Raw genomic sequence first — 26,719 nt, forward strand, 5'->3', positions numbered from 1 at the left:
AGATAAAGAGCTTCACAGATAAGAAAAAGCTAAAGGAGTTCATCACCACCAAACCAGTATTATATGAAATGCTGAAAGGTACTCTTTAAGAAGAGGAAGAAGAAAAAGGTAAAGATAAAAATTATGAACAACAAATACATATCTATCAACAAGTGAATCTAAAAATCAAGTGAATAAAAAATCTGATGAACAGAATAAACTGGTGAATATAATAGAATCAGGGGCATAGAAAGGGAGTGGACTGACAATTCTCAGGGGGAAAGGGGTGTGGGGGATGCAGGAAGAGACTAGACAAAGGTCGTACACCTGTGGATGAGGACAGTGGGGCGGGGAGGTAAGGGCAGAGGGTGGAGTGGGAACCGGGTGGAGGGGAGCTATGGGGGGAAAAAAGAGGAACAATTGTAATAATCTGAACAATAAAGATTTATTAAATTAAAAAAAAAAAAACACTGATAGGCTGCCTCATGCACGCTCCCTTCAGGGGATGGAGCCCGAAACCCAGGCATGTACCCTAACCAGGAATTAAACCAGCAACCAACTGAGCCACACCAGCTAGGCCCATTAGTTGATTCTTGTATGTGCCCTTATCAGGGATTGAACCAGCAACCTTGGCACATCCAAACGATATTCTAACCAGCTGAGCTACCCAGCAAGAACCAAAATTGCACTTAAAAAAAACACACACACAAATTTGGCCGGAGCCGTTTTGGCTCAGTGGATAGAGCGTTGGCCTGCAGACTACATGATCCCAGGTTTCAATCCAGTCAAGGGCACATGCCTGGGTTGCGGTCTTGATTCCCAGTAGGGGGCGTGCAGGAGGCAGCTGACGATCAATTATTCTCTTTCATCACTGATGTTTCTCCCTCTCCCTTCCTCTCTGAGATCAATAAAAATACATTTAAAAAATAAAAATACAAATTTGGAGGCAACATATAATCCAAAGTGAGGCTATTCCGTGGACTTAAATATGAATATGCATGAGGGCACCCAAATTAGTATGATTATTCATACACTTTACAGTAGAAGTATCAATGTTTGGTTATTTGGTACTGCCCCAGGCCCTGCTGCTAAGTATTACTCTAAATTCTGAAACACATCTGGCCTCAAGGCTTTCGGGATAAGTTATGAGCTTGTATTCTTGCTAGGGAGAAAAGGGAAAGCTTTTTTTAGAAAGCTGTTTTTCTTAGTCCATAGTATTATTTTTCACCTTACATATCTCAGGAAAGTCCTGAGGGATCCTTCCATGATTTAAACTCACTGCCCCTTGCTTGATTCCTGTATATTCAAGGGCTTGTGTGAAGAAAAAACACCGAGCTTGGAGTCAGGAGGCCTGAATTTTCCCTTCACCAAGCTTCTCTAGGTCTGTTTCCTGATCCCTATGGCAACGCCTAGCAACAGTGCCTGGCATTTAATAGTCTCTTCATAAATATATATTGAATAAACACTAAAACGAGATAGTTTTTTACTCGCAGGTTCTGATTTCTTCCTTCCTCTTGGTCCTGTTGCAGGCAGGGGCAATGGCAGCAGTGAGGGTGCAGAGAGGAAGGATAAGTCACAGAGCCTTTCGGACAGCAAGGGACCCAAACGAGTTATCCCAATCTATTCAGCGTCTCCCTGCAGGAGGCTGGACCCCCACGGACACGTCTGAGGGTCGCTCTCCTTAAGAAGGGATATGGCCCTCTCTTCCTCCCCTTTCAACATTTGAGAGAAATGTTAGAATTGGGCTGTCAACAGCACCGAGGCGCCCGGGGACTCGCCTCGGAACCTCGTTCCTCAAAGCGCGGCGCCCATACAGCCCAGAACCCCGGACCTCCCTCCAGCCCCTCCCGCGCCCGCCCTGGAGGACCGTGGGTGGACGCTCTTGCAGAGCGCCTCTCGCTGGTAGAGGCGGGTGGGCGGAGCCAGCGCCACCGGGCTGTGGCTGCCGAGGGTGGGGACACTCTGGCCCGGCTCTCGGTGGTGCGGGCGCGGGTGGGAGCAGCGGCCGCTCTGGTCGGCGGACGTGCTGCCGAGCAGTCCCGGAAGCGAAGCAGCGATGGCGGAGAGTCCGACTGAAGAGGCGGCGACGGCGACGGCGGGCGCCGGGGCGGCAGGCCCTGGGGCGAGCGGCGTCGCTGGTGTTGTTGGCGTTAGCGGCAGCGGCGGCGGGTTCGGGCCGCCTTTCCTGCCGGATGTGTGGGCGGCGGCGGCGGCAGCGGGCGGGGCCGGGGGACCCGGGAGCGGCCTGGCTCCGCTGCCCGGGCTCCCGCCCTCGGCCGCTGCCCACGGGGCCGCGCTGCTTAGCCACTGGGACCCCACACTCAGCTCCGATTGGGACAGCGAGCGAACCGCGCCGCAGTGTCTACTCCGGATCAAGCGGTGAGCCGGGGTTTTCCTCCCCCAGCCCCGAGCTCCAGGCTCGACCTTCCCTGCCCCCATCCCTCCCGCTACAGCTCCCCACCGCCTGCGCGCCTCCCTCGGCAGCCCGGCTGGAAGGCCCACTTCTGGCCAGTCCGGGGCGTCGGGACCCGAGCCCCCTGTTCCCCGCCCCACACGCACCAAACCCCTCTTCCTTCGAGTGCCCAGGTCCGACCCCGCCCCTCGGCAACCTCCGGCGAGCCCTCCGTCTCCATGCCGGAACCCTCCCCCATACCGCCTGCCCGAAACCCGACCCCTTCGCGCTTCAGTAACACCCCCTCCCGCCCACCGCCCCGCCCCTCTCCCCCTTCCCCACCGCATCCTTGCTAGATACTCCTTGGAGTTCCCACCCTTCGGGGTCCCTTGGTCGTCTCTTCCCGAGCCCCGTTTGTGAAACACACATACACACACACACTATCGATTGCTTTCTTGGCCTCAGACCCGAGACCAGCCTTTGTTTTTATTCCGTTTCCTGAACCCCCCTCCATAGAGTCCCTTCCCAAGTCTAGATCACTTCCCTCACATACCCACAGTTTTCCCTTGAACCACTTCCACTCTCACACCTGTTCCAGGAACTCGGGCTTCCTCCCCCCAATCTCACTCTGGCATGTAATATCCCGGTCAAGATATTTCTTTCCTGTATTTTTTCCTATGGGTTATCTGGTTTACTTTTCTGAAGTAGCTGTACCCAATTCAAATATAGGAACAAGGTCCTAAGTCCCTTCTGTGCTTGCTTCTTGGGTGACTGATCTTGATCATATCATTTGGTAGGTAATATTTTGCAAACATGCTTAGCGTAGTACCTATTGCATAGGAAAAGGGCAATGCTTTTCAGCTACTATTAATCCTGAAACTTGGTTCCTGATGACCAGACTTTCTCTCCCCATGCTCCCATTATAGTCCATCTAGGTGTTCTCATCCCCCACTTTCCAAGTCCCTTCACGTATATTTATCTCTACTTACCTTTCAAGACTTTAATGGAAATTAACGAGTACATTGTGTATAATAAAACAGTGCTTGACACAGGATACAGTTTTCCAATCCTGACATACCTTGAATTCTGCCAATACTTATTTTCTCTGCTCTACTTGCACCTTTTTATGTCCCTATGTACCCTGGTAAGTCCCTAGCCTTTTTCCACCTAGAATGTTCCCCATTAAACCCTTGCTTACAACTGATCCGTTCTAGTTTGTGAGATATGATCTAGAAATCCTCTAAATTCTATAGTAGTCACTACTTGTCATCTTCCAGATGTGAGATTCTCAGCAATTTCGGAGGGTCCCCTCCCCAGCCTGAAGCAGTTTCAGCCCTATTAGTCTCCTGGGCAAAAAGATCATTGCTCCCTGCTAGTTCACTTGCCAACAAAGGTCCACATTGGTTTATGGAATTCATTTTTTAGTGAGGTTGATGGTGCTTCCCAGTTAACTAAAATAAGTTTTCATTTAGGATTCAGCTGTAGTACCTGAGAATCTCGGGGGTGGGAGTGAATGAATTGCCATGTGGGAGGAAGTGAGAGTAAATGGGATGTGGCTTTTCCAGGGTGACATCTGATGCCATTGGGATCTCTGATTTTTCACCCCCCCCCCTCTCCTTATCCTCCGCCTGAGGAAACAATGCCCCTTTGATAATAATTTGCTCTCTGTCTGCCTGACAAGTACTCAGCTGAGATTTCTCAGCCAACAAGACAGTGAAAACATTTGTGGTACCAAGCACCACTTTCTCGAACCCTGGCCTCACTGAGGTGATAACTGTCCTGTTCAAGGGATTCCCCTTTTTTCTCCTCTCCCTCACTCCCTCCCCACCTCCTCTTGGTGTTATACAGGGATATCATGTCCATTTATAAGGAGCCTCCTCCGGGAATGTTCGTTGTACCTGACACTGTTGACATGACTAAGGTATGTACTTGCTGGGAGTCGGGATGTATTGGGAAATTGGGCCCATAAAGGTGAAGAGTCTAAAAGATTATCCAGCTCACATCTTGATTGCATACAGAAGGAATCAAGCCCCCAAGAGAGTCAATGGCTTGCCCAAGATTACACAGTGAGGTGGAACAAAGCCTTGAACAGGTATCTTGTTAGGGTGCCAATAGGTCCTGCTTGGCTTGGGAAATCCCAGTTTACACCTCTTGTTCCAGCCTAACTATTAATAGGGCCCTCTTATTCTCAGAAGTGCTCCAGTTTGGATAATAAATTATGTGGTCACCCTGCCATTGTACTACCCAACTCTTCTCCCATCCCACCACTCTTGACCTTTAAGTTTGCTGCTATAAATCAGGTGCAGAGAAGGTTGGGGATAGGGCAAGCTCAAGAGAACAGTGTTTGCAGTTAAAAGGCATTGTTAGGCTCCCATCCCTACTGGTTGCTTTTGAGTATCCCTTCCACCCAAATACCTTTCTTCTCTTGTCCTTCACACACAAAACACAGAGAAAGCTTAGTATGTAATGTCACATTTCTCTGGCATAGATACACAGGCTTCTCTGTCATTGAGTGTTCTACCATCAGAAGTGAATTTGCACTTAAACTGATGTTGGGAAGAAATCAGATTTCCTAAATCTTGTGTTTAATGAAAACTCATAGTTTCAAATTCCTTAACAGAAATTCAGATTTTGTATTGTGGGTATCTGTTATGAATAGGTTTCTCTTTCAATTAAAAAAATTTTTGTGGTTGGAAATGTTTTTCCTGGAACATCTTGTCCTCAGTCAAGTATCAGTATTAATATGCTAGTCCCTAGGTTCCCAGAATTGATGGCATGTTGATACCAGTTGAGCTTGCTATTCCAATGACTGAGGGCTAAAAGAAAACCTAGGGTGCCACCAGAGCAAGGTAGGGACTTACACTGAAGCATTGGATTGTAGGTCCTTCTTCTTGCTGTTCAAATTCTGAGTAGACTCACATGCCTAGGAACCTTTGTAGAAGAAATATAACTGAGTTCAGATTAGGGGAATCTTGTTCAATAATCATGGCTGGAGGAAGAGAATTTAGTGTTCTGTTTTAAGTGCTACTGCATTTTTCTTTTTTAATTAAAAAAAAAAAAAGTAACCTACAGTGTTGGGGCAAGTTCTGGGGATGGTCTAATGGCTCTGAGTAGACCATGAAGTTTTCACATTTTTCTTAGCACCTTTGACACAGCTGGATGCTGCCTGAGCCACATCCTCTGCAGTAGGTTTGGTCCTCTGTAGAGGAAGTAGACACCCTAGGCCTCCATCACAACCCTCAGCTCTGTACTGTTACTGGCACTGGTGCTGTGGCTTCCCATCCCTTTCCTCTTTTCCATTCATCTTACCTCCCCTTTGTGCCACATAAATGGAGGGTGGAGTTGCATCATACGCATGTTAAACTTGGACAAATCCAAACATACATATTCAGAAAAAAATACATATTTCTTAAAATATGTCAGGATAATACTTTACAGATGCATATTATATTTTGCACATCGGTGTTCTATCCATTTGCTATACATAACACTGGTCAGAAAGTTCCAGCAAAATATAGGCTTTAAGCGAGTTTTAAGGATACTCAAGGATGATTTTGACTAGATTGGCTTTTCACCTTAGGCTCTATCTACCTTTAGAATGTAACCCCTGAGTAAGATGCCACTCCACTGGCCAAACATGTTTATTAATATGAGTGAGTACAGGCTGTTCATTCTGCATGGAGAGGATATGGACTGTGGATACCAGATGAAGGTCCTGCTTCCAGCACGGGTAGCAAGTGGAAGCCAGGAGGGGTTGGGATGGGACATCACCTCACAATTTTGAGATGGGGTTTTATTTTGCAGATTCATGCATTGATCACAGGCCCATTTGACACTCCTTATGAAGGGGGTTTCTTCCTGTTCGTGTTTCGGTGTCCGCCCGACTATCCCATCCACCCTCCTCGGGTCAAACTGATGACAACGGGCAATAACACAGTGAGGTTTAACCCCAACTTCTACCGCAATGGGAAAGTCTGCTTGAGTATTCTAGGGTAAGAGGAGACTTCTAAGTGGCCAAGTTGGTTGCTAGCAAATAATTACTCTAGGCCAGCCTTTATCAACCAGAGTTTCTCGTCTGAACTACAGAACACAGAAAATAATTGGAGTGACTATTGCCTCAATTCTCCTCAGGACGGTCCGTAACTAGTATCGTTCCAGATGCAAAAGAGAGAAGTTAATTCATTACATACGGTGGATGCCTTAGTGAAGTGGTTCTCCCTGAGCAGCACCAGCATCTGGGAACGTGTAGCCTTGCAGATTCTGGGGCCCCACCCTAGACTTACTATATCAGAAACTCTAGGACTGGGGCCCAGCAGTCTGTCTTCCAAGTCCTCCAGGTGATTCTGCTGCACACTCCTGTTTGAGAACCACTCCCGTAGGGCATCAGGGCTTAATTCTCTCCCAAACAGGTTGAGAAAGGCTGCAGATCTGTGCCATTCAAGATTGTGGGTGTCTTATTTCTGAGTCTCATTGAGTGGCTTTGGAGGCGGTGATGGTGGTGATAATAATTATGATATTTTAACAACTGAATGAAAAATGCCTGAGGTTGGAAATCACATCACATACAAAACACAGAAGTTTTAAGTACATTTCATTTCTGGGTGCAACTGAGATTTTGCTTCATGTAGTTCTCATCCATTTCTTTTAATTGCATTAAGGGGTTGAAAATTCAGAATGGAAATGTCTTCTAGTATATTCTGAATTGGTCTTTTTAGTGTGGTCTGAATTTCCCCGGGGCAGAGAGCAAGTGCAGGTTGCAGTTGAGAAAGTTACCCGTGCTGGTGATACTGTTTCCTTTCTTCCTGTCCAATAATTTCCAGGGTTGTGTGTGGACAAGGTAGCTGACACAAACTGGAGACATGATATATATATTTTTTAATCTCTCAGACCTAGGGGTATATCCTATGATTGTGACAGTAAGGAAGTCCGGTAAAGGAGGTTGTCCTTAAAGAAAGCCCTTTATCTCACTAGGGTATATAACTGTCTGCAGGTAGGATAGTGGTCTGTGTAACCCACGGTGGTAAAGAAATTTAGTTATTGCTTCTGTATAAAGTTCATGAAAGTATTTTGTATTAAATTCTCCTTCATTAGGCCAATACAAAACTATTTTGAGCAAACACCGGCTCACAGTAGAAATAGGGGAAGCAAGATGGTAGTGGGTCAGAGTGGCAGAAGTATGTTGGGTGGAAAAGAAGAAGCTACCCTGAAATTGAATATTTGCCACAAAGAATTGAAGTAGAACTTTCCCGTGAGTTCTTGGGTGATTATATTCACTTTTATCAGCCTCATTTCTTCCCTCCCTACCTAGAAAAAAATGCTGGGCTGACTTACAAAAGAAATTTAATGAAAGTACCATGTTGACTTGAATCCCTGAATATGTGACACCTTAGCACAAAGTTTACAGTTTTGGGGGGAGCAAAGCTGAGAAGAACAGATTGAGAGGTACTGGAGAGCGAGCTCTGATGTAGTTACTGTTTCGAATCGCTTACTTGGGCTTTCCTCAAGACCAATGGGGAAAGAGAATTGACCGGCTAACTTGAAGAAGCAGTTGTGGCTCAGGTGCCCTCTTAGTAGTTAATAAAAATAAATATCATTAATGTCCAGCCCACCCTCTTCCTCTGACTATTTGGTCAGATTTATGAAAGAGAGGAGTGGTTTGGTGTTTCTCTCCTATTCAGGTTGTTTTTCATGTATTTTCAGACCCTCCACAAAGTAGAAGTGCCCCTTATTCTACCTTCATGTCCTTTGGCAGAGTTCTGTAATCCTCAGAGGATCTGACACTCCTTGGGGGCTTGATAAAGAACTGGATCCCTGATCATCAATCCCACCATGTGGCCTCTAACCAGATGGCTTTGTCCCCTCTGTCCCTCTGTGCTCAGCTTTTCTCTCCTAACTCCATCATACCCATAAGTAAATAAGTAAGCTCTTTGAGGTCCACAGAAGTTAACATTTTTACTCCCTTTGGAGCTTTTTCTCACCTTATTTCTTTCATTCTGATTAACAGAACCTTCCCTAGCTACTATTTCTTTCCTAACCCAAAGAAAATCCCTTCAAAGTTATCTTGCTTGCTTTACCCTCTTTTCTTTTGTCCCACTTGATAAGAGGATTAGGCAGTTGACTGATTTCTTGTGAATGAGGGTGAGACAGCGGTTGGGAAAATCCAGAGTATTAATAGTGAAAGAGAAAGGTTGTGCTGCTAGGCCCCAGGGTACTTGTGTACTGGTCTTTCCCCCTCTCTCTGTGCCTCATCCCTCTTCCATTTCCTCTGATGTATTTTGCAGTACATGGACTGGCCCTGCCTGGAGCCCAGCCCAGAGCATCTCTTCTGTACTTATCTCCATCCAGTCCCTGATGACTGAGAACCCCTATCACAATGAGCCTGGCTTTGAGCAGGTAAGACCAGGTGGGTCCAGCTCTGGGGTGTGGAATGTTGGGTTTTAAGAGATCTGAGAGGGTCTGTTCAAGGGTTTTGGGATTGTTGTTTTTAACCTGGCTTAGCCTATGTATTAAACTTGTCACTTTAGGAGAGAAAAAGGAGCTGGCATGCCTGCTCCTCATTAGTGAATTTTTTCCCTTGTGAGTTACAGTAACATTCAAGGTATTTCCATTTGACTTGGATTAATCCACTATGTGGAAGTCAGTGGAATCATTTGGAAATTAATTCTGAGCCTGCTTTGGGGGCTGTCTTACCCGCTGTGTTCTTCTGCATGCCTCCATTCTCCAGTGTCCCCTTGAGGTGTTCTGTAATGACTGCTGCCAAGCCAGGCATTCTTTGGAAGTTATGAAATAAGAGTTGACCCTTGAACAATCCACAGTTGAAAATTTATATACAGCCCTAGCTGGTTTGGCTCAGTGGATAGAGTGTCGACCTGCAGACTGAAGAGTCCTGGGTTTGATTCCGGTCAAGGGTTATGGGAGCGTGCAGGAGACAGCCGATTAATGATCTTCTCTCATCATTGATATTTCTATCTCTCTCTCCCTCTCCCTTCCTCTCTGAAATCAATAAAAATATTTTTTTTAGAAAAAGGAAGAAAATTCGCATATAACTTTGACTATGATGGGCCCTTTGCATCCATCTATTCAACCAACTGTGGATTGAAAACAGTATTTTTTATTCATGGTTGGGAAGGTGAAGATACTGTTTTTGATCAGCTGTTGGTTGAATACACGGATGTGAAACCTGCATATAAGAAGGGCTAACTGTATTTACTGGGGAAAAATTCACATATAATCAGTAATGGTAGGACCATACACATGTGTAAAGGAGTTAACCAGGAAGCATCCTGATACCATACAGACTTTCTAGACTGAGACGCCTAACGTCATTTATGCATAATTGGTTATTTCTCACTAATCCTTCCCTGAGAGGCCTTTCATTTCAGGCTTTGGAAAATTTGATGGATCTAGTTTGATGCTTATAGATCATATGACTCGTAACAGAGGATGGGTATTGGTATGCATTGGGAGGAGGTAAACAGTCTCAAAAATGAAGGCCTAGTTGCTCTTTAATGGGTTTGCCATACAGTGAAAAGATATTCCCTTGTTCAGTTGCTTGGGTCACAAGCCCCATACTAATTCTGAAGTCTCTTCCCATTGGCTTTTCTCTTTGTACTTGGATTCTATGGTGTCTGTCACATTACAGGAGAGACATCCAGGAGACAGCAAAAATTATAATGAGTGTATTCGGCATGAGACCATCAGAGTGGCGGTCTGTGACATGATGGAAGGAAAGTGTCCCTGCCCTGAACCCTTACGGTATGTGTATCAAGAACCCACTTGGAACTTGTATTCCTTTTGGAGATTTAGCTGGTTCATACCTTTGAGAACTTTTGAGGCAAAATCCAATGTTGGGCACCAGAGGGAGACAGAGAAGAAGCAAGTGGTTTAAAAACATGTGGTTCATGAGGGTTCCCCAAGAGGAAGTTCAGAGAGAGAGATTCTCTGTTCTTGGAGAGTATCAGGCCTGATGGAAAGATATAGTCCATGTCCTCAGGGAGCCCCCAGTTTCGAGAATCTGGCCATATTAAAGACATAACTGTTCTACAGCCAAATGAGGTATAGAGCACTTCATAATAAACCTATTTCTTAATGTTCAACTTTATTTCTAAGTGTTAAAACAAGAAGAATAAAGTCAAGAGCAACGAAACAAACTTCCTTGGAGAATGTTGAGTAAGGATTGGAATTAAGGATGGCCTGTAGAAAACAAATGAGATTGAGCAAGACATGAGTTGAAGTTGGGATTGGAATGATTGGTATTAACAGTTACTCATTTTATAATCCTTAAGATTTAGAGAAATTAACCATGAGCCTAGGAACTCTAGCTGTTTAATTTGGCCTTAAGCTTAGATAGTGAAGGGGTGACCCCTTGCCCCCTTGTTCCTAACGTAAGCTTCTCTGCTTGTTTTCCAGAGGAGTGATGGAGAAGTCCTTCCTGGAGTATTACGACTTCTATGAGGTGGCCTGCAAAGATCGCCTGCACCTTCAAGGCCAGACTATGCAGGTAATGCGGTCCCTGCTGTTGACTCCAGAGGCCTTCCAGCAGACTATGTAAAATCCCCCTCCAGAGTGACATCCACACCTCTCATAGAACTCGGAGCCAAAAGGAACCTAGTTTAGTTGAGTAGCTGAGGCTCAGAGAGGAGACTGACTTGCCTAAAGCCGTATGGAGTTGGTTCTAAATTCCTAGCATAAACTAGGTACTCATGAGCAGAATCTGAATCATTCCAGCCTAGAACTCCTCCTCTTGGTCAGTAGTCTTTTCAAATCAAGAACACTCAGCTCTCTCAGAATCTTAAGGATAGTAAGGGTAGAGTCATCTATTGGAATTCCATCCCTAGCCCAGAGGGGTGCTAAGAGAAAGAAGGCTTAGAGAAGCATTGTGTATATAGTGTTATATGTTGAGATTCCTATTACAAGATGGTAACCAATTATTCATTCTGTGCATATACTGGGGAAATGTGCTTCTGCTTCCAATAAGAGTACAGAACTTGCCCTAGCTGATTTGGCTCAGTGGATAGAGCGTCGGCCTGCGGACTGAAGGGTCCTGGGTTTGATTCTGGTCAAGGGCACATGCTTGGGTTTCGGGCTCGACCCCCAGTAAGGGGCGTGCAGAAGGCAGTCGATTAATGATTCTCTCTCATCATTGATGTTTCTCTCTCTCTCTTCCTCTCAAAGTCAATAAAAATACATATTTTTTTTAAAAAGAGTACAGAACTTAAGGCTTGTTTAAAGAAGAGATTCTTGCCCTGACCAGTTTGGCTCAGTGGATAGAGCATCGGCCTGAGGACTCAAGGGTCCCAGGTTCAATTCCGGTCAAGGGCATGTACCTTGGTTGTGGGCACATCCCCAGTAGGGGGCGTGCAGGAGGTAGCTGATCGATGTTTCTCTCTCATCGATGTTTCTAACTCTCTATCCCTCTCCCCTCCTCTCTGTAAAAAAATCAGTAAAAAAAAAAAAAGAGAGAGATTCTTAGTCTGGCCAGTGTGGCTCATGGTTGAGGTTCAACCTATGAACCAGGAGATTACGGTTCGATCCCCGTCAGGGCACATGCCCAAGTTGCAGGTTCTATCCCCCGTTGTGTGCTATGCAGGAGGCAGTCCATCAATGATTCTCCTCATCATTGATGTTTCTATCTCTCTTCCTCTCCCTTACTCTCTGAAATCAATAATAATTTTTTTTAAAAAGAGGTTCTTACTAAACCAAATTGCAAATAGGCTTCAAAATAAACAGCCTGGTTGGTAGAGTGTGAGAACCCTTAGTATTGAAGGACTAGTTCTTGAGTCTTTTGGATCACTTACTGGTGATGTTACTTAGAAATACGGCGAGTGGGGCCCTGACCAGTTTGGCTCAGTGGATAGAGCGTCGGCCTGCGGACTGAGGGGTCCCGGGTTCGATTCCGGTCAGGGGCGTGTACCTTGGTTGCGGGCACATCCCCGGTGGGGGGTGTGCAGGAGGCAGCTGATCGGTGTTTCTCTCTCGTCGATGTTTCTAACTCTCTATCATCCCTCTCCCTTCCTCTCTGTAAAAAATCAATAAAATATATTTAAAAAAATAAATAAATAAAGAAATACGGCGAGTGGGTAAATGACTAAGACCTCTTAAGGTTCTCTCCAGCTCTTCTTGGGTTCTTCTCCTGCCCCACTCCCTCCCACTTCCCACCCAGCACCAGCAGCAGAAGTAAATGTCTTGTTCTCTCAGGTGCTGCTTAGAAATGTTAGTTTCCCTATCCTTCCTTCAAAGACTTCACACCCACCTGACACATTTAAACTCAAAGGGTAAGGCCAGCTCAAGAGTATATCGAGCCCTGATTCCTAGTCAGAGCACATGCCCAGGATTCCAGATTGATTCCCAATAGGGGGCGTGCAGGAGGCAGCTGATCAATGTTTCTTTCTCATTGATGTTTTCTCTCTCCCTCTCCCTTCCTGTCTCTCTAAAATCAATAAAAAGTATTTATTTTAAAAAGTATATTGAAGATGATGGATGCTGTGGTTTGTTCCCCATCAGGAATTCTCATTGCTGGTACCCAGCAGCATTTCCAATATTCAGTGTATTAAGGAAAAATAACATGATGAGGGAAGGAAAGGGAACGCAACATCTGGGAAGGACAGTGGGTAGAAATGGACCCAAATATGAAAAAAGGAAGATTTGGCCTCGCCGGCGTGGCTCAGTGGATAGAGCGTCAGCCTGCGGACTGAATGGTCCCAGGTTCGATTCCAGTCTAGGGCACATGCCCAGGTTGCAGGCTTGATCCCCCGGTAGGGGACATGCAGGAGGCAGCCAATCAATGATTCTCTCTCATCATTGATGTTTCTATCTCTCCCTCTCTCTTCCCCTCTGAAATCAATAAAAGTATATTTTTTTTAAAAAAGGAAGATTTGGAAAATGGATAGCTCCAGAGTAAGTGTGAATTTCAGCCTTTGGGGGAATATAACCTTCCTAAGTGTAAAATGTGCGCTATAGTCACAGTGACTGACTTCCGTCACCTTGTCCCTGATCATGGGGGTAATATGTGGGCAGAAGTGTGGAAGGAGTTTATGTGGGTGAAGGAGACAGATTGTGAGAAGTAAAAATCATACGCCTTTTTGTGACTGCCAAGGAAAGTAGTCTCCATTTATTTGAGCCTTGGCCATGCTACTTGGCTGCCATATTCCTTATGTAGCATTTTTAATTCTTTGTTTTGTTTTGTTTTAATTCCTTTTTTTATATCCTTCATCCCAACTATTTATTTTTGGACTTTAAGGACAGTTAAGCCCTTTCTGTATAATGTTTGGAGATCTTTGATCTAGAATGACAAGGACTAGGATCAAGGCTAGTTGGCCCTGGCATGATGCCCAGAAACCTGGATAGGAGTATGGTGATTGGTCCCTGGGAAAGAGTACAGGTGCTTATTTGGAAGTCAGAACTCCTAAGTTCTAGACCTCTCTGTGACCTTAGAAAACAAATTACCCTTTTTGAGTACAGTAAGTCTTCATTTAATGTTGTTAAGTTCTTGGAACGGCAGCAAAACAACATATAACAAAACCAAGTTTACCATCTATACTAATAAAAGGATAATGTGCTAATTAGACTGGGTCGACCAGCCATCTTCCGGACGTCTGACTTCCTTCCAGACAAAGCCATGGTGGTGGGGGCCGAGGCAGAGGCAGTTAGGGGCGATCAGGCCAGCAGGGGAGGGCAGTTGGGGGCGATCAGGCAGGTAGGGGAGCGCAGTTGGGGGTGAGATCAGGCCGGCAGGGGAGAGCAGTTAGGGGCGAGATCAGGCCAGCAGGGGAAGAGGGCAGTTAGGGGTGATTAGGCAGGCAGGTAGGCAGGTGAGCGGTTAGGAGCCAGCAGTCCCAGATTGCAAGAGGGATGTCCAACTGCCAGTTTAGGGATCGGGCCTAAACCAGCAGTCGGACATCCCCCATGGGGTCCCCAATTGGAGAGGTGCAGGCTGGGCTGAGGGAACCCCCCCCCCCCCCGCCCCGTGCACAAATTTCATGCACCGGGTCACTAGCAATTGATATAAAGAAGAGTTACATTCCTAGGCATCAGTGTTGAACCTATTCTATAGGCAATGAAGGATAATTTCCCCCTTGTATAGTTTTTGAGGTTAATTGGAAACACGGATACACTTCATTACAATCCTGGTCTTGTATTTCTCTTCCCCATTTATCTTGCCTTTAGTGTTGCCTCTGTATATTGGCTTGTTTCTGAGGAATGCAAACACATTTGAATGTTGGCCAAAGCCAGACCTGTCTGGGGCAGTACATGGGCCATAATATTCCTGAACAAAGATTATGTTGTCTGCTGTTCAGAACTGTCTGTGCTGTGCCCTCCTCTCTTCCTATGATTCAGAAGTTGAGCGTGCGTTTCACATGGGCCTAAAGCTGCTCTCGCTAGGGTGAGCCACCCAGACTTGCGTCTTCCATCCCCCTTGTCTCCTTTCCCCTACAGGACCCTTTTGGAGAGAAGCGGGGCCACTTTGACTACCAGTCCCTCTTGATGCGCCTGGGACTGATTCGTCAGAAAGTGCTGGAGAGGCTCCATAATGAAAACGCCGAAATGGACTCTGACAGCAGCTCGTCTGGGACAGAGACAGACCTGCATGGGAGCTTGAGGGTTTAGATCCTGCTCCCTTCTCCCTTCCCCCCACTCGAGAGTCCCAGCAAGTTCCTTTCCCCACCCCAGGGATGGAGAGGCACTGTGTATCTCCCTCCAATGTGACGTCATCCTGCAAGATGGCAAGAACCAAGCAAGCTTGGATCTCCCAGGGTGTGGGAGTGGGGAGGCTGTTCCTGATCTGACTTCCCTGGCTCTCAAGCATCTGGGGCTATGTTCATCCCATATCAGGGGCCAAGGGACCTATGCAGGAGCACCTAGGGCGAGGGCCTCTGGCAAAAACAAAACAACCGACACACCTCTCCAAAGGGCCAGCTCCTTAGGGATAGTTGGGAGACAGAAATTGCAATTCCAAGAGGGAGTGTGCCCAAATGATTATGGGATATTTGGAAGGGAGCTTGGGGTGGGGGGCTGTCTGTGACACTTAAGCAGTCTGGGTGGTTGGTTGTCTGTCTGTCTTCAGTCTTGAAGCAGGGCTTCCCAATGCCCTTTTCCTCCTTGCCTCTTTTCCCCCATTATTTCCCGTGGGCCAGCATAATTTTGTTTTTCCTAATTTATAGTCACTGTTCTAGACAGACCAAAGAGAAGGAACAGTGGTGGAATCTAGGCTGCTGATCAGTGAGTTTTACTTAGCACCTGAGCACCTTTCTCTCCTCCCATCCCCTCCCCCATTTCTAGATTTAAGACAGAAGGTAAATGTGATGGGACTGAACCAAAGTCTTGGTAAAGCCTGCACAGGTACCATAGGAAGCTGAAAGTACTATTTATTCCCAAAAATCATTGATTCAAAAAGTTCCCAATTCAGGCAGCTGCTGGATGTATGATAGAGCCACTATATAGAATAGTCTCACAGATTTTCATCAATACTAGTCACAATGAGGGTATTGCTTCTTGGTGGGGTGAGGGGGGAGGCTGTTGCAAATCCTGTTGTATTTTGTTTGGCTATCCTTGTGTGCCCCCCCCCCCAACCCCCAGCCTATAGTCCCCCTTCCTCACGTCAAGGCCCAGGGACTAGTGGGGAGCAAGGGTAGCCAATGGCAGAGGAGATTGGGTGTGGAACTCTGGAAACTCCTACCCTTCTCTCCCTTTGTCCCTGCCTCCCAGCTGCTGTTTGTCACTGGCTCTGATGGGTGTTTGCCTGGCTGTGTGCTTATCTGTATTTAGCTGCAGTGATCCTTTAGCTGGTTGGCTCAGAAAAATGTGCTTTAGGTGCCCTGATACTGGGCATCAAGGGAGTCCATATTTCCCATTTTTGAGGGGTTATCCCCGTGCTTTCCAGATTCTTATTGTTATGGCTCCCAGTGGGTTATTGGTGACCCACCTGACACAGGGCCCCAATCAGTATCCAGCCACATGTGAGAGAGAGGATAACTTGTATCTGCTCTTCCAGCTGCTATGGAGGCCTCTGCCTTGTGAATCATGGGACTTCCCTGGGGGAGTTGGGAAGGGGGTTGGGCACAAAGGAGAATGTCCTACTTGGGAGGGCAGGAAGCAAAGGAACTGGACAGGAAGTGGGTCTGGAGAACAGAAGTTTATCTTGGATATCTAACGGGTGGTCTTTCTGCAAGGAGACTCAAAAAGGCACCCTGCTTCCAATTTCCCTCTTCCATTCCCAGAGCTAGTACAGGGCTTAGAAGAATGCCCTTGGTCTGTCGGTCCAGTGTTGTCTGTCATCCATTTAAGTGTTCCCACTTTCAAGTGACAATCTTCTCCTTGGCCCTGTCATGGGCAGAGCATGTCTGGCATACTGGCCTGACTTTTACTCCCTAATCTTGAGTTGAGGAAATATATGCACAGGAGTCAAAGAGATGTCTTTATATCTGACTGTACATAAATGAAGTTTTTTTTTTTTTTTTTCTTTTTGGTGCAATAAAGTTTGTTTGGCAGAAGGAGGAAGCGCCTATGGGTGTGGGAGGGCTTGTGTCAAGGAAGATTGGGATATGGACAACCACACATCTCACCTAGGTCAGAAAGTAAGTGTTCAGTGAATTGTCTGGAAGCTAAAAATGAGTTACATGATGTGGATGGGAGCAGGACTACTGGCAAAACTTTTCCATCAACCAGAAATAGGGTCTTTTTTCAAGGCTGTAGCTCTGGCAATAAAGGAGAGGAATGCCATTGGAGTCTCAGTTGCTTCCAAAGATATACCCGTTCAGAAACTGTTAAGTGAGCATGTCCTACAGGCACAGACAGAGGTAAAGATGGACTTAGGCTATGTCTCCTACTAAGGGAAGGGGGTCTTAGTATGGATAATCCATTGGGTTGTTCTCTGTACTAAGCCAGCCCTTAGCAGTTTAGCATTCAGACTGAAAACAACTGAACTAGCCTTCCTGCTTATCGCCACCCCAGCTTTTCTGGTGCAGAGGCTTTTCCTGTTCACTGACCATTCATGGAGGAAGGGTGTCCTGCCAGCCTGTGTCCTGCAGTGAGGGCTCAAGTTAGTGGGCCTGGGCTCTAGTTTTAGCTTTGCGTCTTAAACTGGTGGTCCCTGGCAAATTAGATTTCTTACCTGCAAAGTTAAGGATACCTATTTTTTTTGGAAGGTGGTAGTGAGGATTAAGAGGTGTATATAGAAATGGTCACAGGGTAGGGATTCAGTAAATTACTTCCTTTCCCACAACTAAGGCTATAAGGACCTAGTGATCAGTCCAGGAGGAAAAGCTAGTAGGGAATTTGAGAAACATTACATTCACTATTAGTCAGTTCCCCTTAAATCCCATTGTTTTCTTCCCTATAACCACCATTTAACATTAACCTCTATTTCCTTCACACTTATAGCTGAGTCTCATAACCTGGAACCTCTATAAGAGGATGCTGGAAGAGTGAATATAATTTACTAGTACGTTAGGATCTCATTTGAGATTAAAAAACAAAAAAAACAAAAACATTTTATAAGGAAGTTTGAATTAACAGAGGCTGTAATTTATGTCTCAGGGCTACAGAGAGACTAGACTGTCTAAGCCAGGAGACGGCCTTCATTCTAGGCCCAGCTCTACCATGGACTTGTCAATGACCTCTGCAAGTCATTTTACATGCTCGCTGTTCTGTTACTCAGGTTATCCTTACTGGATAAATGAGGTTTTCTCCAATAAAGATGCAATGTGAAGGCACTTTAAAAAATAAAATAATGAGTGAAGAATATTGGGGGAAGAAAAAAAACTTGGAACATATTTTTCTGTGTGTGTGGTTTTTTTTTGTTTTTTGGTTTTTTTTTTTAAACAAAGTTGTCCAGGTTTTATTTACCCACAGGTCCTCCCTCTTCTCCCTTCCTGCTGCTGAGCCCCCTTCCACACTCCCAGAGTCAGGGGAGGGCTTCTCTGGCCTCCTCAGCTGTAATCTCCTGGGAGTAGAGGTCAGTGAAGAGAGCAGGCAGCCAGTAGTGGGCCTCCCCTGGGGCCTGCAGGTCCAGCCAGGCCAGCCCTTCCTTCAGCAGGTGTTCCTGGAGGGAAAAGGAAGAATCATTTGAGAAAGGGGAGTTCCCACAAACAAAAGTAGAGAATCCCGTCTTATTCTGGCTTCAATGGGGTTTTCAAATTAAGTCTACACGAGTGCCTTCACACATTTACACAACCAAACTGGAATGATCTGTTTGGCCTCGACCTTTGAGGTGTGAAAAATGCCACCAAGTCACTTAACCTGTGCTGCTGGGGGGGAGGGGGGTACAAACTACAGAAGTACTTGTATACGGCCTTGAGCTAATCACAGACTCCATTCCCTGAAGCAAAATGGAGATCACTATCTTTCAGTTAATTTACCGGTAATGTGGGTAAACCTTTTTGGAGAACTTAATGCAAGTTCATTATTAGTATTTATAATGGGCTCAATTCCTACAGCTGGAAATAGGCTCGAGATGAGTTTGTTCTGCCCAATATTAAACAGATGTGTATGTTTATCTTTACAGATGTCTATGTTAACATTACAGATGAAGTTGTGTCTACAGGTTAATAGTCTGGATAAGAAAGAAGGTATTAAAAGCCTACATTTCCATGCTACTTACTCCCTCTTAACCACATCAATCTTTCATTAGTACCATGAAATTACATATAAAACTGTAACTATATGCAACAGTATATAATTATAGATATATATGCAATAGTATATAACTTAGATATATAATTACCATAAGTGTTAATAATTTCTTTCACTCTGAACTGTTACTTCCAGTATAAACTATATTAACCATCTGACCAAGTTCTACCGGTCAGGAGAGAGAGCAGGTGCTGGTGATCCTCCAGCAGCAGTGGCAGCCCGGTTTTACACGTGTCGAGGTCAGAAGCCTGCCTTTATGTGTTCTACCTCTCAGTGCCATCTTCAGTGAAATGCCGGGGTTACTTTCAGTGTGGCAGCAGTAGCCTTCAAGGCAAGAGGTCAGCAGATCAAGGCTGCAACTCCTGTCTGTGTGGTTCCTGACCACCCACTTCCTCCCATCTGGGGCCCAACTTTTCTGGGCCATTCCAAAAGTCACATACCAGCACTTGCCGAGCTCGCTCTGTCTCCCATTTAAGACTGGCTTTGATATCACTGACAGTCACGTAGCCATTTTTCTGAAGGAAGGAGGAATGGGATTTTTTAGAACCCAGCCTTTGCCCAGGGACAATTGACTTATCCAGACAGAAGGAGGAACTGTTTGTGGGCACAGAAAGCCTAAGAGCATAGAAAAACAATGTTTAAAAAACAATGTTTAGAGGTCCCAGCAGAGAGAGGAGAGGAAGGGAGGGGTGACAGGTAGGTTGAGTGATTCAGTCTTAAAAAGTAGAGTCCCTGGCACTAAAATATTAATTTTTACTATCTCAGAGAACTCTAGTGTGACAAGGGAAGATTCAGAATGATTAAGTGATAGGAAAAAATGGTAATAATCTAAAATATTTAAATATTCAGCCCCTGCCCGTCTCACCCTACCTATTCTCCAATCAAGAAAAGCCCCTCATTAGTTTTGTTCTACATTACAGAATTAAGACTGAACATGTCTTCCTTAAATACATGATAAGGTTTTGGGGGAGGATGGCCTATGCTTAAAGCATGATGAGGAACAGGGGATGGCAAACAAGATTTAAAAATTTGTTTTCAAGAATCCATTACATAGTTTTAAGAAGACATCCAAGAATCTGTCTCCCCAAGGAAATAACGGTTAGTTCTCTGCATGTCTGTCTACTGCACTAGACTGTAAGCTCCTTGAGAGCAGGAACTATGTAGCACCCATTTTTATATGGCCCACAGCCTAGCCCAGTGCTTTGCACTGTAGCTACTCAATAAATGTCTGCTAAATAAGCACAGGTCTGAGTAGTACATCCATTAGACAGTTTCAGCAAAAAGACTTGAGTGATTGAGATCAAAGGTGCTCCAGAATCCCCTCCCTACCACACACACACACACACACGCACGCACGCACATCAGTACCTCTGCCAGCTGCAGCACCACAGTGTGATCCATGTTGAGCTCAGCTGGAACAGATTGAATGAGGTAAGTGCCGCTGACAGGGATGATGCCGAAGCCAGTACCAAGTGCCTTTAGTTTCTTGATGGCCCTGATCAGGTCGTCTCTAAGGTGAGGAAGAGCTGCTGAAAGACCGTTGGCAAAGCAAACCCAGCAACAATGCAATTTCACCTCTGCCCTGGGCAGAATACCTTGACAGAAGACTCCAAAGGCTGTACAACATTTAACTACTTCAGTAAAAAGAGGGTTCAAGGGCACCAAACTGCTTTAACATTCTGGGAAGATGGTCAGGCTCCCTACTCAACAAACCAACTCAAATTAGAGAAAAAGAAAACCTGCGCAACCATGTGTAGACCAAATATTCAGCCCACATACAACCTTTTTTACCTTTTCTCAAATTGGAGTCACACACAGAGGCTGGGTGAACCAGAACAATTTATACACCATCTTCTAACCCAATCCCCTTCCCAAGCCTCTCTCGGTGCTTGCCACTCTACCTGATCTCAATCTCAAGAGTACACAAAGACCCAAGAATGTTTAAAAATATACGTATGTATGAATGGGAAAAAAAACTTAGAATATATCCAAATGTTTAACAGTTGTATCTCTCAGTTGAGAAATGAGTGGTTTTTGTGTGTGTTTTATCTCTGTATTTTGAGTTTTCTGATCATAATGAGGAATAAAATGATTCCTAAACTATTCTAGACATAGAACAGTAAGGAGGAAAGATATCCATCTGCTTTTTAAAGACCTTTCTATACTCCAAGAGGTTGGAAGTTAAGACCTACTGGCTGACATCCTGGGCGAATTTGCCCCTTCCTTTTAACACCTGTTGATGTAGTTCCTCCAGAGTTATCAGACCTATTGGAGAGGGGAGACAGAAAGCAGAGGGTTACCTTTATGGTTAATAAAACAAAGGCAGCAGCATCTTTGAAAAACTATAAATGTTCCCTTCACATCAATGCTGTCTATTTATAACCAATGATTTATAACCAGTTTTTTAGGTTTTCTCACAGACCATTTAATGTGCTTATTAAGATGACACTGATGACCATAATTAAGGTCACATTTTGTTTTGTTTTTAAATATGTTTTTATTGACTTTTTTTTTTTAGGAAGGGAGAGGGAGAAAGAGAAATATCAATCAGCTGCCTCCCGAACACCCGCTACTGGAGATAGAGCCTGCAACCAGGGCATGTGCCCTGACTGGGAATCGAACCAGTGACCTCTGATCAGGAGGGACGATGCTCAGCCAACTGAGCGATGCGGGCCAGGGCTAAGGTCACATTTTAGAGAACACAGACACTTAGTTGGCATTATCATACCCTATTTCTTACCTCCCTACTATTTTCTGCGATGACTAGGGGCTACCAGGGGTGGGCAAACTTTTTGACTCGAGGGCCACAATGGGTTCTTAAACTGGACTGGAGGGCCGGAACAAAAGCATGGATGGAGTGTTTGTGTCAACTAATATAAATTCAAAGTAAAGGAGCGGAGGGGAAAGCAAGAGAACACCCCCCCACCCCCCACCCCCGCTCTTTCCGCTCCTCGGGCCAGATAGAACAGCCGAACGGGCCGGATCCGGCCCCCGGGCCGTAGTTTGCCCACGGCTGGAGACCTTCCTCGGCAAAGATCTTTGAAGAATAGAGACAATCATTCAGGTAATTCCATTTGCCTACCAAGGATTCAACAGCATGAAGCAGTTAAGATGCTTCTCAAGACCTTATTGGCCTGCAAATGGCAGGATGGGAAAGGTTATTTTTCAAGGTTTATTCTCTCTCAGAGAAATCCAAAGCCTAGTCCACAGAACCTAACCACCCTCACCTCCATTCCGGTGCTTCAGGGCCAGGCACACTTCAATAATCTGGACGCCCAGTTCATAATAGAAGTCTCCCACACCTAACATCTCAGACCAAAATCCTTTTCCAGCTAAAAGACAGAAAAACAAAAACCAGGTATTCATTAGTTACATTTTTTCTTTGAAAGCTACCCTATGGGAAGTCTTCCCTGCCTAGCCTTAAGTCCTTCTGCTCCAATATTACGTAGGATCCTCAACACAATCTGACTCCTGAAACAGGCTCAGTTGTAAAGGGTAGGCAATCTAAAAGGCATTTCTATTTGGCTGCTGATTCTGGCTCAAGGTACTATAAAAATGAGTTTTCCTTTCCCAAAGTATGTAGTGAAACATAATGGGACATATGATCTAAACAAGGCTCAGAGAAATACACAGACCTAGCATTCAAAAAATCTATTGAAGACAATATTTTGAGTGAAAAATGCAGGTTAGAGTTGTACTTAGAGCATTAATCCCATATATGTGAAAGAAATTTATAAATATGAAGGTGTCTAGAAAGATATACCTTAACAGTACTTTATCTCTGAAATTATAGGACTGAGAAGACTTCTACTTTCTCCTTTTCTTTTTTCTCCTTTGTTGATTGCATGATCACACATTATTTTCATTAAAACTAAATATTTTGTAATAAAGGGAAAAAATAGCCATAAAAAATTCCACTGTAGATCATTCAAGAGAAGAACACTGGCTCCTCAACCTGCATTCCAGCCTCTCCATCTTCCCCATCAAACTGGAAGACAATGCTTTATCTCCCTGCAGTCCTTTCTAGAAGATGCCCCTGTACCAGCAGTGTTAACAACTAGGTAGCTTCTGTCCCTTGGGAATCCTAGGAGAACATATTGACTCCTACAGACAACTCCTTACAGGCCAGAGGATCCACCCCAATGGTGGCACACATATCCTGGAACTGAACCCGAAACTCAGGATTCTTCCGGATTTCTTGCTTGTGTTTGCTGGCAAATTCTTCCAGGTTGGTCTTGAACATGTCCAATTGCTTCGACATCTGTAAGATGGACAAGGGGGAGAGTAAGGTTAGCCCCCCTAGGTGAAAATCAGATGTCAAAAATAGGTCCTGGCCCAGTGGCAGTGCAAAGGCTTAAGTAAGGTATGTCCTCAGGCCTGCCATTATGCTGTTTTCTGTTCCCTTTCTTTTGATCCCTGCCTTTCCTTCGCAGTCCCGTTGTCCGCAGAAGAGATGCGGTAATGTTTCCTTATTTCTAAAATATACATTTTTTTCCTGTTCTAAAGTCAAGATGCATCTAACAATCAATGTGCATATCTAATGTGGTACTTCTTTTCCCCAGGAAAACTGTCATTAAATTGAAGATGAATCTAATGATTCATTTTGTCTTCAAAAGGAGGGACTGCAGCATGCATGCAACGGGAAATCTTCAGCCCCTGAAAGAAAGGCTGGATAGGAGAAAAAGGAAACGTGGCATGAATTAGGTGTTGCAGTTACAGTGGTTGTCTAATCTGAGTCATGGACCTCCTTGGGGATCAATTCCAGATAAAGAATCCCTGACTGAGGGCTGCGGCTCTTCCAGATTACATTCCAAAGTTAAATACAAATATTTTGGGGATTTTCTGACTTCGTTTGTATTACTCCTTCTCACAAAGCCTATCTTCCACCCCACCAAGAGTTACGTCTGGCCCAATATCTCTTCTCTTGCTGCACATGAGAAACTTACAAACTGTTTAGTCATCATTTCCAGTTGTTTCCTGCATGCCGTCTCCCCATGAGTGAGAGTTTTTGAAAAGCACAACCTGTGCCTACTATCTTTCCTCAGTTCAGGGGCCAATTTCCCTGCTTCACTGCCTTCTTCTCTTCTTCACCAGTTACAATAACTGAGTAAATTCAGGGCAAGCACAGAAAAGGGAAGTACTAGTAGTTAGAAAAGGAACTGTGCAGGAGCCACACCCATCACTCATACACACTTCTGGTATGTACCTAGACATGATGATCGTGGTGATGGGTGCCATAGGGTAGGCAATATTTTCACGTTATTCTTAGGAATTTAAGTTTTTTAATATATCTTTATTGATTTCGGAGAGGAAGGATTGAGCCCAAAACCTGGGCATATGCCTGGACCGGGAATCAAACCGTGACCTCCTAGTTCATAGGTTGAAGCTCAACCCCAGATCCACCAAAGCCGGTCTTATTCTTAGGAATTTAAAGTAAAAACTCCAAAAGACCTAAATCAAACAGCACTACTACTTACTACCCAAGTAACCTTGGATAAATTAGTTAATACCACAGGGTCCTCGATTTCACACTAGGAAGAACAGTGTTCCTCCCTGGCAGGATTTTCAGGAGGAATGAACAAGACAGTCTATGTAAAGAAAGTGGACACATGCCTGGGAGGCTATGAGCATGTAATCATTCAAAGATGTTAACTATCATTATTATTAGCAAGTCACCTAAAAGATTGAGGAGCTCAGAAATCAGGACTTGCCAAATATCCTATTTTTAACTCAACCCAAACAATCTAGTTTATACCAGATGTGTCCTGCCCAGGCTTATGAGGTCTCCCTTCCTGCCTGGAGCCTTCCAAAGGACTCACCTGGGCCAGCTGGTCCTCAGCCAAGACAGTCCCTCGCTCCTTGTACTTGGCCTGTCAGACAAAGAGACCAGCATGAGTTGAGAGAGTGGGCGCTGAGGGCACCCACTCATACTGCCTCCGCTGAAAAGAAGGTCTCTCTTAACTGGTTTTTCTTAGGGAGAGGGATGAGGAAGTAGAACGGACGAATGCCTGTAGTAAAATTTGGGGAAGTGGGGAAAGGGTTGGTAGATTTGGGGATGCTGACATTCCAATCTACCGGAAGCCAGAGAAACTCCGTTCCCGGGTACCCAAGAAGCCCGCGTCGGATTGATGGGAGGCAGTTTGAGGATACAGAGCTCTCCGCTCCAGAGACTCCAGCTTCCCGCGGATCAGAGATGGCTGCGGGTCCGCCTTGTTCCCCTCACCTCGGCAAGCTTCTTCTTGGCGATGGCGCCGGCTCCCACCCCGCGGCGGTGCATCCCGCCGTGGGCCCGCGGGCCACCCCGCTGCCGGGACCCCGGGTGTGCACTTCCCGGGATCCGCCACCCGCTCCCCAACGCGGAAGCGCGGTCCTTACGTCATCTCCGCGCGCCGGAAGCTGCGCGCCGACTTCCTTCCGCGGGGCGCAGACTTCCCAGCGCCTGGAGTTGGCCCTGCACTGCCTTGGTGGCCAGGTCCGCGAAGCTGGCGGCGGCGACGGGGAAGGCACGGTGTCCGGATACCGGCCCAGGCCGTCTTAGTGCGGCCCTGCGTTCCTCACCCACGTGGACGTCTCGGACTCTCTCATCTTCCCGTGACTGCCCCTCCATCCCCACCCCAGGCACCATGCTCATTGGCCGCCTACTTGGTTCTTGAACAACGAGGGTTCCGTATAGAGCATAAACCAGAATCCATTCTAGACCAGTGGTGGGCAAACTCATTACTCAACAGAGCCAAATATCAACAGTACAACGATGGAAATTTCTTTTGAGAGCCAAATTTTTTAAACTTAAACTTCTTCTAACGCCACTTCTTCAAAATAGACTCGCCCAGGCCGTGGTATTTTTTTTTAATATATTTTATTGATATTTTACAGAGAGGAAGAGAGAGGGATAGAGAGTTAGAAACATCGATGAGAGAGAAACATCGATCAGCTGCTTCCTGCACACCCCTCACTGGGGATGTGCCCGCAACCAAGGTACATGCCCTTGACTGGAATCGAACCCGGGACCCTTCAGTCCTCAGGCCGATGCTCTATCCACTGAGCCAAACCGGTTTCGGCCAGGCCGTGGTATTTTGTGGAAGAGCCACACTCAAGGGGCCAAAGAGCTGCATGTGGTTCGCGAGCCGCAGTGTGCCGACCACGGTTCTAGACTAATGGGCCTTAACCATGAGAGTCACACGCATTCTGTCCGGCGAAGGCCTGGCAGTTAAGTTGGACTCTGGAATTAGATTGCTGGCTGCATAGCTTACTTCCATTACATACGGTCCAGTTAACGTCAAGCAGATTCTGCCTCTTGTGCTGCAGTTCCCACAGTTGTGGTAAATGATACCTACTCGTGAGGATTAATTCAGAAAGTATATTAGCAAAGCATTTAACACAATGCCTGGCACATCAGTTAAGTATCAGCTATGATTGTTAGTCAGCAATCAAAGTTAGTCAGTAAAGAGGGGTATTAGTCACCTGTGTGTTTAGGGAACCCCGTAGGTGATTCTGCCCCCGCCCCCCCCCCCCCCCCAGTGATTATTGAGTCTAACAAAGGAGTTAATATGGAGGATTCTTAAGTCAGTGAGTAAAAAGATGAAATTTTTGTCTTAGAAAAGGTAGTGGCAACCTATACTTAAGTCTGTTTCTGCCAAATAATCTAGAAATGATGGGGGCCAGAACTAAGATAGTGGCAATAAAGATACAATGGGACAAATTCAGGAGATAGGAAGAAGG

At 45.6% G+C, this 26,719-nt stretch overlaps 2 protein-coding genes across 2 annotated transcripts; one reads left to right on the plus strand and one right to left on the minus strand.

Moving 5' to 3' along the window:
- The first annotated feature begins 1,963 nt into the window (after nucleotides 1-1,963).
- On the plus strand, nucleotides 1,964-16,831 carry UBE2Z (ubiquitin conjugating enzyme E2 Z). Its single transcript, XM_080682105.1, has 7 exons — nucleotides 1,964-2,358; nucleotides 4,220-4,292; nucleotides 6,176-6,363; nucleotides 8,653-8,764; nucleotides 10,014-10,126; nucleotides 10,781-10,871; nucleotides 14,807-16,831. Exons 1-7 carry the CDS (start codon nucleotides 2,036-2,038, stop codon nucleotides 14,975-14,977), a joined length of 1,071 nt encoding a protein of 356 aa, XP_080538231.1. The 5' UTR covers nucleotides 1,964-2,035; the 3' UTR covers nucleotides 14,978-16,831.
- Nucleotides 16,832-16,834: 3 nt separating this feature from the next.
- Nucleotides 16,835-25,384, minus strand: SNF8 (SNF8 subunit of ESCRT-II). Its single transcript, XM_080682103.1, has 8 exons — nucleotides 25,224-25,384; nucleotides 24,820-24,870; nucleotides 23,123-23,261; nucleotides 22,228-22,332; nucleotides 21,193-21,265; nucleotides 20,369-20,510; nucleotides 19,441-19,515; nucleotides 16,835-18,410 (listed from the first exon to the last, which is right to left on the minus strand). The coding sequence occupies exons 1-8, from the start codon at nucleotides 25,275-25,277 to the stop codon at nucleotides 18,273-18,275; spliced, it is 777 nt and encodes a 258-aa protein (XP_080538229.1). The 5' UTR covers nucleotides 25,278-25,384; the 3' UTR covers nucleotides 16,835-18,272.
- Between the last annotated feature and the right edge of the window lie 1,335 nt (nucleotides 25,385-26,719).

Source organism: Plecotus auritus (genome assembly GCF_963455305.1).
Source record: "Plecotus auritus genome assembly, chromosome: 7".
Taxonomy (NCBI): domain Eukaryota; kingdom Metazoa; phylum Chordata; class Mammalia; order Chiroptera; family Vespertilionidae; genus Plecotus; species Plecotus auritus.